The 15,518-nt window shown below is 52.0% G+C and overlaps 2 protein-coding genes across 2 annotated transcripts in view; one reads left to right on the forward strand and one right to left on the reverse strand.

Annotated features, from left to right (window-relative positions):
* The window catches only part of LOC126036843 (electroneutral sodium bicarbonate exchanger 1-like), a 720,476-nt gene that overhangs the window by 530,082 nt on the left and 174,876 nt on the right, over window positions 1–15,518 (forward strand). The window lies entirely within an intron of this gene.
* On the reverse strand, window positions 1,808–14,764 carry LOC126036856 (electroneutral sodium bicarbonate exchanger 1-like; the record flags this gene model as incomplete). Its single annotated transcript, XM_049797068.1, has 22 exons — window positions 14,674–14,764; window positions 13,822–13,968; window positions 13,221–13,356; window positions 12,844–13,004; window positions 11,728–11,913; window positions 11,531–11,619; window positions 11,252–11,409; window positions 10,786–10,873; window positions 10,134–10,280; window positions 9,870–9,961; window positions 9,362–9,536; window positions 9,092–9,225; window positions 8,309–8,554; window positions 8,099–8,204; window positions 7,021–7,182; window positions 6,183–6,296; window positions 5,683–5,844; window positions 4,819–5,070; window positions 3,935–4,003; window positions 3,218–3,391; window positions 2,975–3,118; window positions 1,808–1,873 (listed from the first exon to the last, which is right to left on the reverse strand). Coding segments are annotated over exons 2-22 (2,979 nt in total), but the record flags the coding sequence as incomplete, so codon positions are not given.

Here is a 15,518-nt window from a genome sequence, read left to right on the forward strand (position 1 = left end):
TGCAGTTTCACAGCCTGGTGCAGAGATCCTGACTGGGAGATCACTGTACCTCCAGGAGTTAGGGATCCACCTAACAGTTACCCTGAGCGGGTGCAGGTCTGTGCTGCGCTGTACGTGCAGCGTGGCCTTCAGGCTGCGTCCCTACACATGTCCCTTGGCCGCAGGATAAACGGAGCTGGTTGACTGTAACAGAGGAGCCTCCAGGCAGCTCCTGCTTGGTACCAGCGATTACGCCACCTGCGCAGCCCTGCCGTTACCTAAAGTGCAGCGAGAAGTCCGCGTGTGAACATCCTTTACGCACAGAGGTGTTTTCTTCTAAGAAAAGTTGCATAATACCGTGAATGACCAAAAGGAGGAACTTCTCCGCTTCTCCACCGTAAAGCGTGCCAAGGGAAAATCCATCTGGGGTCTGCCCAATGCTGCATGAACGCAGGGTCCCCAGCATCTGAAGGGACCTAAGATTTACTTGCTACCTAGATGCCTCTTCTTCCTGGCTACGTCGCCTCCCAAGATCTTGCCCACCCCCAGCCTACTGGAGACGGGGGAATGTTAGAGAGACAGCCTTGATGCTGTGCCAGCACCGCTCAGCCATGGCCAAAACACTGCTGTGTTATCAACAGCTTTCTAGCTACCAGTACAGAGCACAGCACTACGAGGGCTGCTGTGGGGTAAAGGAACTCCAACTCAGCCAGATCCAATACAGAAGGAAAGTGGAGGAACAACAGAGGGAGCAGCCCAGGGACACAGAGCCCCAGGTCTCATCTGGCCACTCCTGTGACCATACAGTGTATTCAAAATCAAATACCTGAAGTGCTCCCTTAGATGCAGTTTACAGCCAAGGGACAAGAAGGTGGCAGTTCTGCATTTTGCAGCTCCCAGGCTGATGGCAGAGCCAAAGCAAAAAAAAACAAACCCAAAACCAAACCAACCAAGAGAGGTAAAACTGGAGCACAGGGAGCAAATGTTTTCTTTCACCTTAGGCCAACTGCTCGGATGCTCTCTATGCTGCCCTGCTGCAGAGGGCATCCCTCTCGTACCAGTAAGAGACATAAGAGTGAATTAAAGCCAGGACCCCAAACCAGACCAAAAACCCGGTCATGATCAAGAAGAAAGTGGAGAATGCATCAACTATAACAGAAAATTATTTTGGACATTCCCAGTTTACATTTGGAAAAAAGAGGGGAAAAAAAAAGAGGAGGAATTAGGTATTAAAAGAAGAGCACTGAATGATAAAGCAGTAGCAGTCCCTCTACCACTACAAACCCACACCCCCACACGCACGTACGCACACAGACTTAACACCACCAAACTCCCCTTGACTGTGACCTTCACCTCAGCTTGCTGGTCTAGAGATACTGAATGCCTGAAGCACACCAAGGATAACTGAAAACATCTGCATGGCTTTAATGGGAATCCTCCAACTGAAACAAAGCGCTTTCTCCCTCTGTCTGCGTTGGCACATCCCCGAGTCACGCTCTCACTCCTCTCCTTCAAAGTCAAGATTCCTAAACGTGAAAAGCGGGAGTGGGGAAAGGCGAAGGGGAGAGAAAAAGAGGGAGAGCATCATCAGTGGAAGACCTGCCACCTGCTGCTGATTCAGCCCTGTTTGGGGGACCACCCCAGCAGAGAGGAGCTGGTTTACATGCCACGGTCCACAATGCCTGTTCCCAGGGACAGGCCGTTTGCTCAGCCTTGCCGGCCAAAGCGTGGGAAAAGCGTAGGCGTGCGCCGTCGCTTGCAGAGTAGCACGGTCACGTTCACGTGCAATCCTTTACCTTTTTCCTCCCTGGATTCAAAGGGTTTCTGTCTTCAAAGTGAGAGCCTTCCATACGGTCATTTGTGACATTTCATCCAGGATAACAATCTCAGAAGGATCAGTCCTGCAATAAATATTTTACACAGCAATCCGTGATTATGGGAACTGATGCCACCAAGAGCATTAGCATCAGCAAGAGGAACAGCGGAGCCCCGAGAATCAAAGCTCCGCATAAGTGTGGGGGATTTTGCTGGATAAGGAGTTTTGGGAGGCAAGCCCGGGAGCTGCAGAGCAACAGCTCTGTGCAAAGGCTCTTGCTGGGGCTTAGCCCCGGTCCAGGTTCCTAAGCCACTGCTCGTACAGATCACGCCTGCAACTCCTCATGTGTTAAGTATGAGGATCTCCAGCTACCGTAAAGGCACTGATGAGGCAAGGTTTGAGGGTCAAACACGAGTGCTGCAGCCACTCTGCTTGCGGTCAGAGCCCTGCAATCACTTCCTGCAGCCCTGCCCCCAAATTTGGTTTTCCCACCAAGCTGCCTGCTGGTTTCTGTGGGATGCCCCACAAAGAGGCAAGTGGAGAAAACTCTGCCAAACACCTTCAAGCTAATCTTGCCGGGGGTCCTGGCGCTTGGTGGAGCTTTACCTGTCACTGCTTTGCTTTGGGATATCCACATCACTGGTCTTCCCCACGTTCAGCTGAACTGAACTTGCAGCAGCAGCAGCTTCCATCACCCTCCTGGACTCCTGATGTAAAAAAGGGACAAATCACGTTCTCTGTCTTTGATCAAAGTGGAGATAAGCTGAATGCCCAGCACAAACTTAGCAGTCTGCCCTCCGCTTCTGCCCCTTGGCAGCTATAGGTATTAGTGCAGCAGGGAAGAAACCGTTCACTCCAAAGATTTCGGGGCAGGGGGACTGTGTGTTCAAAACACGATTATGAGCAAGTCTTGCCAGCAGCAGCAGCAGCAGCAGCATCTAATAATAATCATCATAATGATAATGACCTTTGTGAAAAACGACTCATTTTAAAAATTACACCTGTATTCAAGCGTTCAGCTCACTGCTACTTGAGGAAACAAAGGTTACAAAAGTTACAGGCTATTGGGATCTATTTCGATTGAGTGCTGATCTTCCCCCAACATTTCCAGACAAGCTGTAAGAGAAACAGGCAATCTCACAGCCACACGGAGATGTCCAGCCCCGAGGACACAGCAAGCCTTACCTCTTCTTCTTCTCCGGCTTCATTTCTGGCATCGTCCAACTTCTTCTTCCTTTCTGGCATAAGGTCATCCAGAAAGCTGAGCTCTCGCTTTGAGAAGCAGAAATCCATCGCTTTCCGGACAAAGACGAGAGCCAAAACCTTCATGAATAAGAGGGAAGATGCGGTGAGCTCAGAGACGATGCCACCTCTCACTCCAACACTGCAAACACCCCGCTGCTGAGCGGTGGCAGCTCTTACCATCATGGGAAAGATGATGGCGGCACGGGACACCTTGATGGTCCAGAGCAGGACGAGGCAGGTCAGCTGGATCGCCGTGAAGAAATGCACCTTTCGCAAGGGCACGTGCCGCAGGTAGATGAAATCCGGCTGGTGTTTCGCCGGCATCCAAAACAGCTTCAAGCGATCAAAGAACTGCGAAATAAAAGGGAAAGGTTGCCACCTTGGGACTGCGGCAAGTTTCTGGCCCTCTCGAGACGTGGAGGCACTTTGCAGCATCTCGCTTGCCGTCAGAAATCCTGGATCCCACCGCATTCCTCCTGGGAGCAGCACCCATTTTCCCTTCGCTCCATCTAGCAACCGGCTTGCCCCTGAGAGCTGCCCACCAAACGGCAACTATTCCATGCCATTCCATTATTAGCATTTCTCGGCCCACTGAATCCCCCCGCGAGGATTTCCACCAGTGGTAGAAACTGCCTTCCCTTTGCACCAAATTCCCCCGCTTTTCACGTAACCAAACACTGACCTGCCCTAAACCCTGCAACAGAGAGCGCTGAACTTGCCTGGTCCTCCCAGCCCCATATACCTCCTGTACCTCCACCAATCTCTTTTTTACACAAAAGAGTTTCATTGCTTGCTCTGCGAGAAGTTTTTCCCATGCCACTGCTTTTTTCCCTGCTGCTACAGAGACAAAATACCAGGGAGCCAACATGCTGCACGCTGTAAAAGAGTCCGTACCTGAATTCCTCTGAGTGACGACACACCCATGTAGAGAAAGACGCCATAAAGCACAGGCATTGGTATAAACTGGGGGGGGGGGGGTAAGAAAAAAAAAAGTAAGAATGCAATCGTTTCTTTTTCTGTATTGCATTTTCAGTATTACCACCCTCTTCCACAGGCACTGCCTAAAATTGCTTGAAGCTTTCCAGCTTCCATTCAGGCTTAGAGATGGGTCAGATTTTAACCATTTTTTTGCCATTTTGTGCGCACGAGTGAGCTAAGGCTCTGCTTTAGGCTGAACTTGGGAGTTACCTCTCCTCAGAATAATCCTATTTTCCAGAAAGGTTGGAGGAAAACAGGCGATTTCACCCGTGCTACCCTATGCCGCATTCTCTGGCGGTAGAAGAAACACTTCTGCCTATTCTTGGGGCAACAGGCAAAGGCCACAGGCCTCCTTTTAGCCTAGAGACAAGATTACTTTGTGGGAGGAACGTTCAAGGAAGCCCACGGGGATGACCTCAGTGTGTTTAGCTCCTGGGAACGGCTGCTCCCGGGCATTTGGGGAGCAAATTGCAGCCAGTAAAGGGCTGCCTGTTTGAAAGACAGCAGATGTGCTGGTCTGAATATGCTCAACTGTAACCCATAAACATGGGCGGGCCTGAAAGACACCCAAAAATTCAAGCAGTTGCGTTGCTTGCTCGCCTCGAGCACACCAAACGGGGGCCTGAAGGGCTGCAAAGCCTAACCGAGGCTGGTTCCCACCGTGGGTCAAGCCCCAAGGGTTGGGATACCTCCTCCTCCTCCGCTCCACAACTAACTACTCAGGCCTGCAGAGAGGGGACTGTTTTGCTGTAACCTCCAACAAGCTCGCGGTTGTTGGGTGGTTTGCATTTTCCTCTCACCTTTAACACAGAAGTGAAGAAGACGGAGCAGCCCATGAGCACAAAGATCAGCAAGCCAGTGACTCTCTGCTCTCGTATCCCCAGAAACTTGGGTTGTTCTCCTGGAGCTGAGCAGTCAGACTCTACTTTGAGGCTATTCACGTGGGTGATGGACAGGACGGTCGCAGCCACAAACCAGGGCAGCCCCATCACAGAGCACACCCCGAGCATCACGGCCACCACAAAAAGGTCCAGGTGGTACCCGCATCCTTTCTGCAGGCAGGAAAACAAGAAACAGAGCATCCCATAGCACAAGAGCAAGGATAACGTCGCAAGTCAGACTCAAACCCTGCTCGAGCACAAGTCAACTTCTTCAGAATTCAAAACAAGAAATGGAAACAAGCAAGCGTGTATGCAGGCTTTGCACAAGCACCTGGCATGAAAATCTGGCAGGAGTTCAGAAACAATGGATATGCAGAGCTTGTGCGATAAATACTTCTCCAAAATACAACAACCCACAACCCAAAACCACCAAACCATTTTTTCTACTCACAAAGAAAACTGTACCACTTGGATGGAAGGTGTGACTCTGAGTTATCCCTGGCAGCGCATCAAAACAATTCATTCCCCACACCTGCTGCTGCTGCCATTTTAAAACAAAAACGCACTTCTCTATTGCTCCAAGATTAATTTGCTCCTCCAAAAGGTTGCTCATCTGAACTGCCCTGTCACTTGCTCCCTGCATCATCGTTAATCCAGGAGAGCATCCTGCCACGCAGCCTGACCTTGTCCCAAACCAATGCCTTCAGAAAGCATCGGGAATAAGAGCTTCTCCCCAGACCTGCAGCCCAGAAGGGGCTGGGGTCATCCCTCACAGGCCCTTACCTTCAGCTTGTGCTCCTTCCTGTTCACAATAACGGCACTGATCTGCTGGTCCATAAATATCAAGATGGTGCAGAGCAGAGCTGGGATGAGCGCAGCCAACACCGTCCACCAAGGGTTGGGTCCTATGGGGTTGATGAACCACCCACGGTCGTCTCTGGTAGGCTGCAACAAAGCCCACGCATCAGCATCGTCTCCCAGCCCAGGCACTCCACTGGCTTTCATTTTCCCCTCCCTCCCTGTGTCAGAGCACCTCCCAGCCCTGGCTTCATGTCCCCCTCTCCCGGGGGCTTCAGCAGTGCCAGTCTCCTCTTTGCAAGCACCTCTAGATACTTCCCCTGTAGGTATCTAGTTTTGGGGCCATCTTCTCGTTTCCAGGAGGAAGCAAGGCACTTGGAGGTGGAAGAGGAGATGGTCACACCACCAGCATCTCCTCCAGACTCAGCCCTGCCCTGCCCCGGCATCACCTTGTGGCACCCCCACGTGCCAAAACATCCCGTTACCTTGAACGCATGGGGGACCTGGAGCTTCGGCGATGGGATCCCAACCACAAAGTCAAGGAGCACCATGATGACGATGGTGAGGAAAACAGCAAAGTCGCTCACTGTGGACCGTACCTGGGGCGAGAAACCAGAGGTGAGAGGGGCATGGCAAACAGGGCCGTAACGCGAGATGCAAGAGTTGCAGACATCCACAACATTAAGGCTGCTTAACCAAATCCCACCACCCCTCTGAGCACATGCAGCCTGATCCCTTGCTTAGATACTGCTGCTGTGTTTGTCCCTGTGAGATCTGGGGTCAGACAATAAAAAAAGCTTAATTAGGCGGACAAGGGTTGGTTTAAGTCAAAACCTAAAAATAATAATAATAATATTAAAAATAAGAAAACACATGTCTGACACTACAGCTACACTCACAGCTACAATGGCAACAAGGCACTGAGGCATCCTTTAGTCCTCAAAAGGAAGCTCCTCATTCGAATCTACTTTCCGCTCGAGCACATAATGCACAGAAGGTAGGGAAAAAATCCCCCAACCCCAACCCCCAAAACTTTGGGAAACCTGACTTCCTACTACCTGAGGAGAAAAAAAAATAAAAATAAAATAAATCAACCCCCCAAAATCTTCAATCTGGGGCAGGTCACGAGGCATGTGGGAAATGCTACGATGATTTTGCACTCATGGAAATGAGTGCGGGACATCCAAGCTCTTGGAGAGCTTGGCCTGCAAGGCCAACGTTTCCCAGCTTGACCAAGGCAGGGCAAATACTGCTTAGTGCTCCAGGAAAGCCATTTTGGGAAATGAGTGTGGAGATGGACACTGGCCACCATCTTCTACTTACTCTGGTTGGAAAGTAGCGGCTGGTTTTAAACTTCTTCAAGAAGCTTGACAGGGCAAAGGTGGCGAAGAAGAGGATGCAGCACCAGAAGAACACGTCAGGGGTGTAGGGGCCGTCGCGTCCACAGGCAGGTCCTTGAAACTCCCCACGCAAATACCGACATTCCTGGAGAAACAGAGCGTCAGGACACAAAGGCAGTGCACGTGCGGCAGGGAAACCTCGCATAGCTAGGGGGTTTTGAGGATCTTGGTCCAAGATCCACGACCCTGTAACTGCTCCTGCCAATAGAGATTTATATTTAATGAGCAGCAGCAGCTGAACAAGTGACACATTGAACTACACAGCGGAGAAATGAGATGTGAGGGGACACCATACCACGCACCCTTGGCACATCCTCTGCCTGCCATTCGAGCAATCGTGGCTAAAGAAGACACCAGAGGGGAAGGAAACACTGGAAACTCTTGGGGATAGAGAGAGAGGGAAGAGGGAAGGAGGGCTAAAGACAACCATGGTAGGAAAGGAGGAGAAGAGACAGATCGTCCCTCCCCAGGGGAGGTCTTGCAGAACCTGGCCAAGAGGGGATGAAGGCCACCATAAGAGCCTGCTGCCCTAGGCCCGGGCTCTGCTTCCGGCAACAACAGCCTGAGAGGCTGCTCAGACAAGCAAATTTATGCACGTACCTACAGACAGCACTGAACGAGAAAGCAAGGCCTGGAGTTACTAGGAACCCATTAAGGAGGCCAGCTACTACCTTTCAAGCATGAACTTAAGTCCTACAACTTCTACAATAATCAAACCACCCACTACTTAACCTTCCTCCCAGTCAGAAATACTGTCCTGCAACAGGCTTGACGGGGACACTTGCTACCCACAACGTTGGGGTAGACTGGACAAGGTGGACTCTCCTCCCCAGGACCAAGCGGCTTAAAACCACACGCTACATTTAGGCAAGGACTTTTCCGAGCAGCACTAGCACAGTTTGAAGCCCATCATTCCCTGAAGGGCTCTGACTTTTGCACCAGGCAAATGCCCCTGGACCCCATGGACGCGGCACGAGGAAGCAGTGGCTCGGGGCACTTACGGTCACCGTGAGGTTTTCCCAGGCGATGCCAGACACGTTGATCTTGTTGCTCGCCCAGAAACGCAGCGTTTCGTTGCTGGGATGGGTCGGTGCCTCACACTTACAGCTGGGAGGAGAGAAGCCAAGACAGGGGTAAGGGAAAGGTGATGGAGGTGCAGCCCGGAGCTCCTGCCAAGGGGCAGCAGCTTTCTCAGGGGGAAAAAAACCCACTAGTAGCTGGTGAGGAAGTCCAGCTTGCTGTGCATGTGCACAGGGTAGGTGTCTCGCAGGTGACTCAGCTTCTCCAGAGCCTCGTAGATGAAGATGATGCAGATGAGGGAGGCAAAGGCTTCTTCCGTGAAGCGGGTGACGTAGCACACCAAACAGCTGGCGTCGGTGGCCACCAGCACTATGCACAAGAAGGCGGTCCACAGCCCAATGCACGCCCGCAGAGACAGATAGGAGAGCGTGTATTCCCTGGGAAAGCAGAATGAAACAAAGGCTGGAAAGGCCAGCAAGAGGCCCTGAGCCATGCCTGCCTTTGGGGAAAACGGGGAGCAATTTTGGAGCGTGTCAAGGCTGCGGATGGGAAATGCAGTTTCCATGTACTACTACAGAGAGCCTCGGGGCTGTGGTGCAGGGTGTAGACCCACAGCAGGAGAGGCCAATTATTTAGTTACCACTGTTTAACACGGATCTCGTGTTAACACCTTGGAGGCTGCTTGAGGTCAGGTCCCTCTTGGGCCAGGTGGTGTTCTCCCACATCACCCTGACGCCCTAACACTGAAACCAGCTGGGTTTGCACCCAGTCACCTGCTGCCAGCAAGCTGGGGCTTAATAATAAACCTTATGGCAATAAGGGTGGTTTATCTCCCATCAAAGCCATCGCAACAAAAGGACTGTCACTAAAATCTAGCAACTACCCCTAAGAAAAAGAAAAGAAAAGCATCTTTTCTCCATCACTGCCCCCTTCTGAAGGCTCTCGCAGCACCCAGCTGCGGCAGCCTGCCTTACTTGCAGAATTTGTAGAGGATCTTCTCAAACACCAGGACGGGTCCGGTGCTGCCGAGGATGGTGAGAGGTTGGCCGGCAAAGAGGCAATACACCACGCCGGCCATGGACGCGCCCAGCAGCGACTCCATGGCACTCTGTCCGGGGAAGAGAGGCGGCCGTGAGTAAATAAATCGTTAGGGAGAAACAAAAACCAAAGCCGGTTCACTGCAGCAGGGACTTTGGCCTGAGTTTTACCCTCCCCCATCCCCCCCAACAGAGAGAGGTGCTCACTATGTGGCCATTGGTCGCCTCCCCCAGCAGTCCCCCAAAGGTGATGACAGGGGACATGCAGGCACAGTAGAGGAAGAGGAAGGACGCCAGGCACTGCAGGCTCAGACCATCCCGGAAGTCGCTCCAGAACCACGGGGCTTTCCGCTTCACGTCCAGGGTCAAACCTCCAAAGAGCCTGCAGGAAGGAAAAAGAAGAGAGTCTGTTCTCTTGGAGGAACACGTCGACTTTGCTTTGCTGCAGAAGGGCAATCACAAGCATAGAGTAACTTTCGTGGCTAAAAAGAAGCACTCTCCTTCAGCCCAAATCAAGAAAACCTGCGTGCAACGGTGATGGTTGGGGCTGAGCCCAGCTGCCCAGATCTCCCCCCTGCCCAGCCCAGGGGACCAAGCTGGCAATGTGGAGCCCCTTCACTGAACCAGCTAACCCCAAAGACCTGCTAGAAGGGAAGGTGCATGCTCAGATTTGAGAGGCAAACAGAAAAAAACCCCAAACTATTACAGCTCCCACCTTCCCGTCCGCTGCAGTTCAGGCCCACTGTGTTTCTCCAGCGTGCTGTGAGAAGCACTGTCATCAAGAGCTCCTGGCATCTTCCTTTTTTCCTGTTAAAATGGAAGTGAGATAAAGCTATGGACTTGTAACCACTGGCTTGTTTTGCTTCTGGTCTGGCTCTGTGACTGTGTCAGAGTGGGACCTTGTGAATTTGGGCCCCTGAACAGCATCCCCAGCCATCCTGCCCATCCCCCTCATGCCTCCCGCCGATGTGGCACCCACCTGCGAAGGGACGTTTTTCGGGGGCTCGATTCGGATTGATGGATCCCACTCTCCTGGCGGCAAGACCGTGACCTGATCCAGAAACTCGTCGATGCCAGCCACGAGGTCAGCCCCGTTCTTGGCTTTATAGGCAACGTCACGGAAAACCTGCCAATAGAAGACAACCTGGTGAGAGGACAACCCAGCTCGGATGTCCTAACCAGTGCAATAAGCTCTTGGCTAAACGCAAGGCTTTTTCACCAAAATTCCCTGCTGGAAAGGGCAGGAAATATTCCCCCAAAAGGAAAAATCTGCGCATCACGGCACTTGTAATCATCTCCCCCACGAGGCCCCCGTCCCCCATGGCACACCATACCCTTCTGCTTAAAGAGCAAGAGAAGTTTTACTGGCCCTGGCAATGCCACCACTGGGGACAGCGTGCTGGGGACCCCGGCGAGAAGGATGAGGTGCAGGATGCACCCCGGGCGGGATTTCAGCCTCCAGGATGTGGGGTGATGCAAATCTGCGTGTTTGCTTTGGGGTGAGAAAGAGGGCTGGGCTATTTGGAGAGCTGCGGGCAGCTGGGACAGCAAATCCTCTTCCTCACTACTTCAGAGACAGGGAGAGCTGAAGAAAGGCAAAAATGACCCGGAGCTATCTCATCTTGTCGCACCTCATCCGTCATGATAGTGGCCATGGACCTGCCGATCTCATGGTACTGATGGGCTTTTCCTTCTGGTCCAAGCAAAACAAACAGGAACCTGGGCAAGAAAAAGAAAATGAGAGAGAGAAGAAGGTGTCTTTGCTCCAAGAGCACCCAAGGAAAGCCCTGGCAGCTCCCAGCCCAGAGCGTGGCTCAAGACGGGACACGTAGGCTCAGCGATGCCGCGATGAATTTGAAATTCTTCAAAACAGACGGCAAATGTAATTTGGGGGCCAACTTTCATTACAATTGGCCGATGGGTTTAAAAGCTACAGCAGGGAATGGAGAAATGAAGGCGAGGAGACGTGGGTGGGGGAAACGTGCTTGCTCCCCCTCCCACTAGCCTTGTTCCCTTGGGACACCAAACTGATGCCTGCAACTTGATGTTTGGTTGGGTATCTTTTTTACGGAAGAATTTTGCGCTTCTCATTCGCACCTTGTTGGGATGGGAACTTCCGTCATGCCTGAGAGGAGGACAGCCGGGCTCAGGCGGACAAATGCCACGATGGGCTGGTGAAGGAAATCCAGCTCTCCTACGAGCACGTTGGATGCTTCAGCCCCGGTGGGAATTTTCTTCATCAAGTGCAGCTCCGCCTGGGCACGACAAGCGATTTTCAGGCAATTACCCCAAAAGCAAAGCCCACAGCGCTCTGCAGCACACTCTGCAAGAGCAAATCTGGCCCTAAAGGAGTTAAGAAAGCTACGAGTGTCTCACCTTGCTTAAATCCATAGCTCTGCTCTCACGGGTCACCCCATCTTTAGCTTCCGCAGCGGTGGGAGAAGGACAAGGGGTGATTGTTTGGGCTGGTAGGAAAAAGAAAGACACTCAGAAAGATGGACAAGGAGCAACTGGGACGCTTCTCCTTTGCCTGGGCAAGTCTAATGGGGCCACAGCCCTGCAGAAACCCTCACCTGGCTTGTAGAGGAGGTGCAGGTCCGACTGCCTCTTGCTCACATCAGCAAACGAGCAGACAGCGGGGAGAAGGTTGGTTGTCTTCTCGTTCTGATGGTGGTGCTTCCTCAGAAGGACTTCTCGAACTTGCGCCCGCACGTGCTCGTCAAACTCCGTGGACTGTTCTTGCTGGGCCAGGATCATATCTGAGGATGGCAAAGGGAAACAAAGCCATCAGAGCAGAAACCCCAACAAGTCCCGACCCCCAAAGCCCCCAGGGAAGGCTGTGCCACACAGGCTGCACCCTAATGCCCGCTCAGCCTTGCATAGCAAGGCCTTTTAATAATGTTCAGCCTTTGCAGTGAAAACGAGAATTTTCTTTTGCTAAGAAACATCATCCAAGTGCTTATTCATCATTCCGCTAAGATAAATATTTCCCATTCTAAATAATGCAATTTTCTTGCCCGACCTGGCCTTTCTGACTCTACACGTTTACCCAAATTATAAGCAATCTATAGCACAGACGTTCCCAGTTTCCCGTGCTGATCGAGTGCAATTTGCTGAGCCCAGGGAGAAACATGCTAAGAACGGCTCCGACTTCTCCAGCCCTTGAAAGGGCTGAATGGAGACCTGCTGCCAGTCAAAGATAACTTCTCCAAAGTGGCTTTTGCAATTAACTTCAAGTATCTTCCCCACAGAAATACACTGCTTGGTCATCGCCAGAGAAACTCTGCCTTAAAACTCTTAAATGCTGGATGTTAAGGCAAAAGTAAAACAAAGAATGCGAGGAAACAGCTTGTAAGAAATAGTTCCTTTAAGGTGGTTCAGCTCTTACGCAGACTCCGTATTTCTAAGAGCAGCCTGCTAAGCCCTGACACACGCTCCTTTTTGGCTGCAGAATATTCTCTAGTGGCTTCTCCAACTCCACAAACTGCTTTCAAAAGGACCCCATATTGGAATAAAAAAACAGTGCGACTGTTGCACGCCCAGTCTACATCCAAAAACAGCTCATGAGAAAAACACAGTGGCACTTCTGGAAAAGGACGTGCCATTGGGGCAGGGTTTGATTTGGGAGTGAAGAGCACCGTGGCGAGCTGAGCTCGGCCATTCCCGGAGAGATGCAGTGCCCACGGTACCTGCAATCTCTTCGATGCTGTTGGCACAAACGTCCAGCAGCACCGACCCATTGCTGATGCAGCTCCTCAGCTCGGAGAGGCTGTGCAAGGACAGCGTGCCAACGTAGGGCTTGCTCCAGCGCTCGCCGCCGTCTTCCACGTCCTCCTCAAACTTCAGCCACCTGCGGACATCGGGTGCGATCAGCCCCATTGCACGAAAACAGCCCCAGCTCTGCAGCCCCTTTGACAGAGCCACGGGGTGGCAAGAGGAGAAGGCTCCTCGTGCCGCCACCTGCAGCTGCAAAAGCTTCGCGTCCTGGAGAGGAGAAAGCAGAGCCCACGGGCGCTGCCAGTGCGGGGACTCCTCTCCCACCGCAGCCAAAGCAGCAGGGATTTACCTTGCCGTTTCCTTCCACTCGGCATCTCGGCCCTCTTTTACACAGATCTCATCCAGCTCGGAGAACAAGTGGTGAGGGATGTGCTGCTCGTCCTCCTTGGTCCTGAGAATGAACTGCACCCGCTGGGACGGGGAGCCTGGGGGCAGAAGGCAAAGACCCATCCCGTTACTGCGCCTGAACACAGCTTGTCACCCTCACGTGCAAAGTGGCCATCAGCACCAGTGCAGCCATAAACACTGGGCTGGCCCCTCTCCTCTGCGTCTCTCTGGGCTTGCACAGAGCCGTGAAGAAGGAGAAGCATCTGGTCCACCTCTGCATAAGGATGGGCTGCTTTCCTTCCCCACATTGCCATTTTTAAAGCCAGGATCCCTCTAAGGAAGACGAGCCTAAACCCATTATGCATTTAACTGCACTTAAAAAAACAAAAAAAAAAGAAAAAAAAAAGAAAAAAAAAAAAAGAAAGTAAAACTTGGGAAAAAGAGGGTGTTGCTCAATAAGGCCACTTTCCCTCGGAAGAACAGCAACTCACTCAAACTAGCCACGGGGACGTGCTTGCAGAAGGCCCCAGTGCCCACGTTGCCCCCAGTTTAGCGAATGCCGCGGTGGGACTTACAGTGGTAGCCCTGCTCTGTCGGGGCAGACTCCTTCTCCCGTTCCCCTTCCCGATGCTTCTGGCTGTGGCGTCGGTGATGCCGGTGGCTCTGCCTAACCAGTGGCATCTGCGCGCCCACGTACAGGGTCCGGTGGCCTGCGAAAAAGCAGCGTTTTTTGCAGCGCTCTCGGCATTGCGGCAATAGTTGAGGTGGCCGGTGCCTTGCTAAGCCACGGTTCAATCCCAGGAGCAACGCCAGCTTCCCTTAATGTTATTTTCACTGGACGTCCTTTTTTCCAAGCCTATTTTACTCGAGCTTTGCAACAACACAGCAACAACAAGTGTTGGCTCCGGGTCATCTAAAAGTGCCCTGAAAGTATCGGACCTCTTCTCAAATTCCAGCTTCGGCTGGACAACACTCAGACTTGCTCATTAAGCAGCAACACGAGCTAATTATTTTCAAAAGCTCTGTATGGCACGAGGCGACAAGAGACGATCAAATCAGTCCCATTGCAATGAACTCCAGAACAAAAAAAGAAAATCACAGCCCCGTGTCTGCAGCCCTGAAATGATTCTCCTGACCTCTCCAAGCCAGGAGCAACCTCTGCGAGAAAAAAAGCCGTGAATTATCAAGCCCCGTGGCTACAACTCACACCGTGGCCTCCCGGGAGGCTTTTTCCCTCCGTTTAAAAAGCCATAATAGTAAAAAATGTGACAATAACTGTGTTGCTTTATTGAGAAGCGCGGCACGTTTCGCTGCACATGATTTGACACCCAACAAGGCACACTGGAGAGACTTTGTGCAATGGGAAAACGCGCTGGGCTAGTGGCTCCTCCACCAGGATCTCAGCAGAGACTCACCTTCCAACTCCTCCTTCTCATAGCAAATACTGACAGCGTTGCTCCTTCTTCCCCGGTCAATCACTGCCTCCTCGTCATGTCTCTGTTTAGCAATGACAAGAAGGGAAAAGTTGGGGCTGGGGGTGGAGAGCTCCCTTACGTCCTCCCAGACATCACCCACCCCTGCATCCACGCGAGTCCACGAGCCATCACGCCTCTGCGTGCCTCCTCCTCCTTCAGGCACAGCCCTAAAACCACGGACTTGTAGGAGGTTTTTCTTCCCATACGCAAATAAAACAGCCCATAACATCACCTGTACTGTATAACACGAGAGTCTGGACGTATTTAATACAGCAGGAGAGGGATGAGTGTTTCAGACAAAAAAAAACCCCACCTCCCGCTTTGTTCTTGAGGTTCCTGTCTAAAAAAGTGATTTCCAAAATGGAAAAAAAAACCCCAACCCACAAAACTGCACTTTTGAGCCCCGGCCGCGCTACCTGTAACTCTTCCAGAAGTGTCATTTTGTAACGCCCGTTTGGGTTCATCCTCACGTCAGTCACTGGGTTTTGGGGACAACTGAACCTCCAGGTCAGTCAGGGGCCCGATTCCCCAGGGACTGATGGAGTAGCCCTCACGGGAGGAGCTAAGTGGCACCCAGTGTGCACCAACTCCAGAGACACAATAGGGACCATTATGAAATCACAAGCTATGATGCGGATCCAGGCAGCTATTTAAAGCCACGCACCCCTAGACCCTTCCCGCTTGGAAAACTTAGTGCCTGGGCAGAAGCCAGCTCTGCTTTGAGCAAAAACTCTCCAGAATAGAGAACATTCCTGCATGAGAGGTGTCAGGCTCAAAAGTGTGCA

This window comes from Accipiter gentilis, unplaced genomic scaffold (genome assembly GCF_929443795.1).
Source record: "Accipiter gentilis unplaced genomic scaffold, bAccGen1.1, whole genome shotgun sequence".
Lineage (NCBI taxonomy): Eukaryota > Metazoa > Chordata > Aves > Accipitriformes > Accipitridae > Astur > Astur gentilis.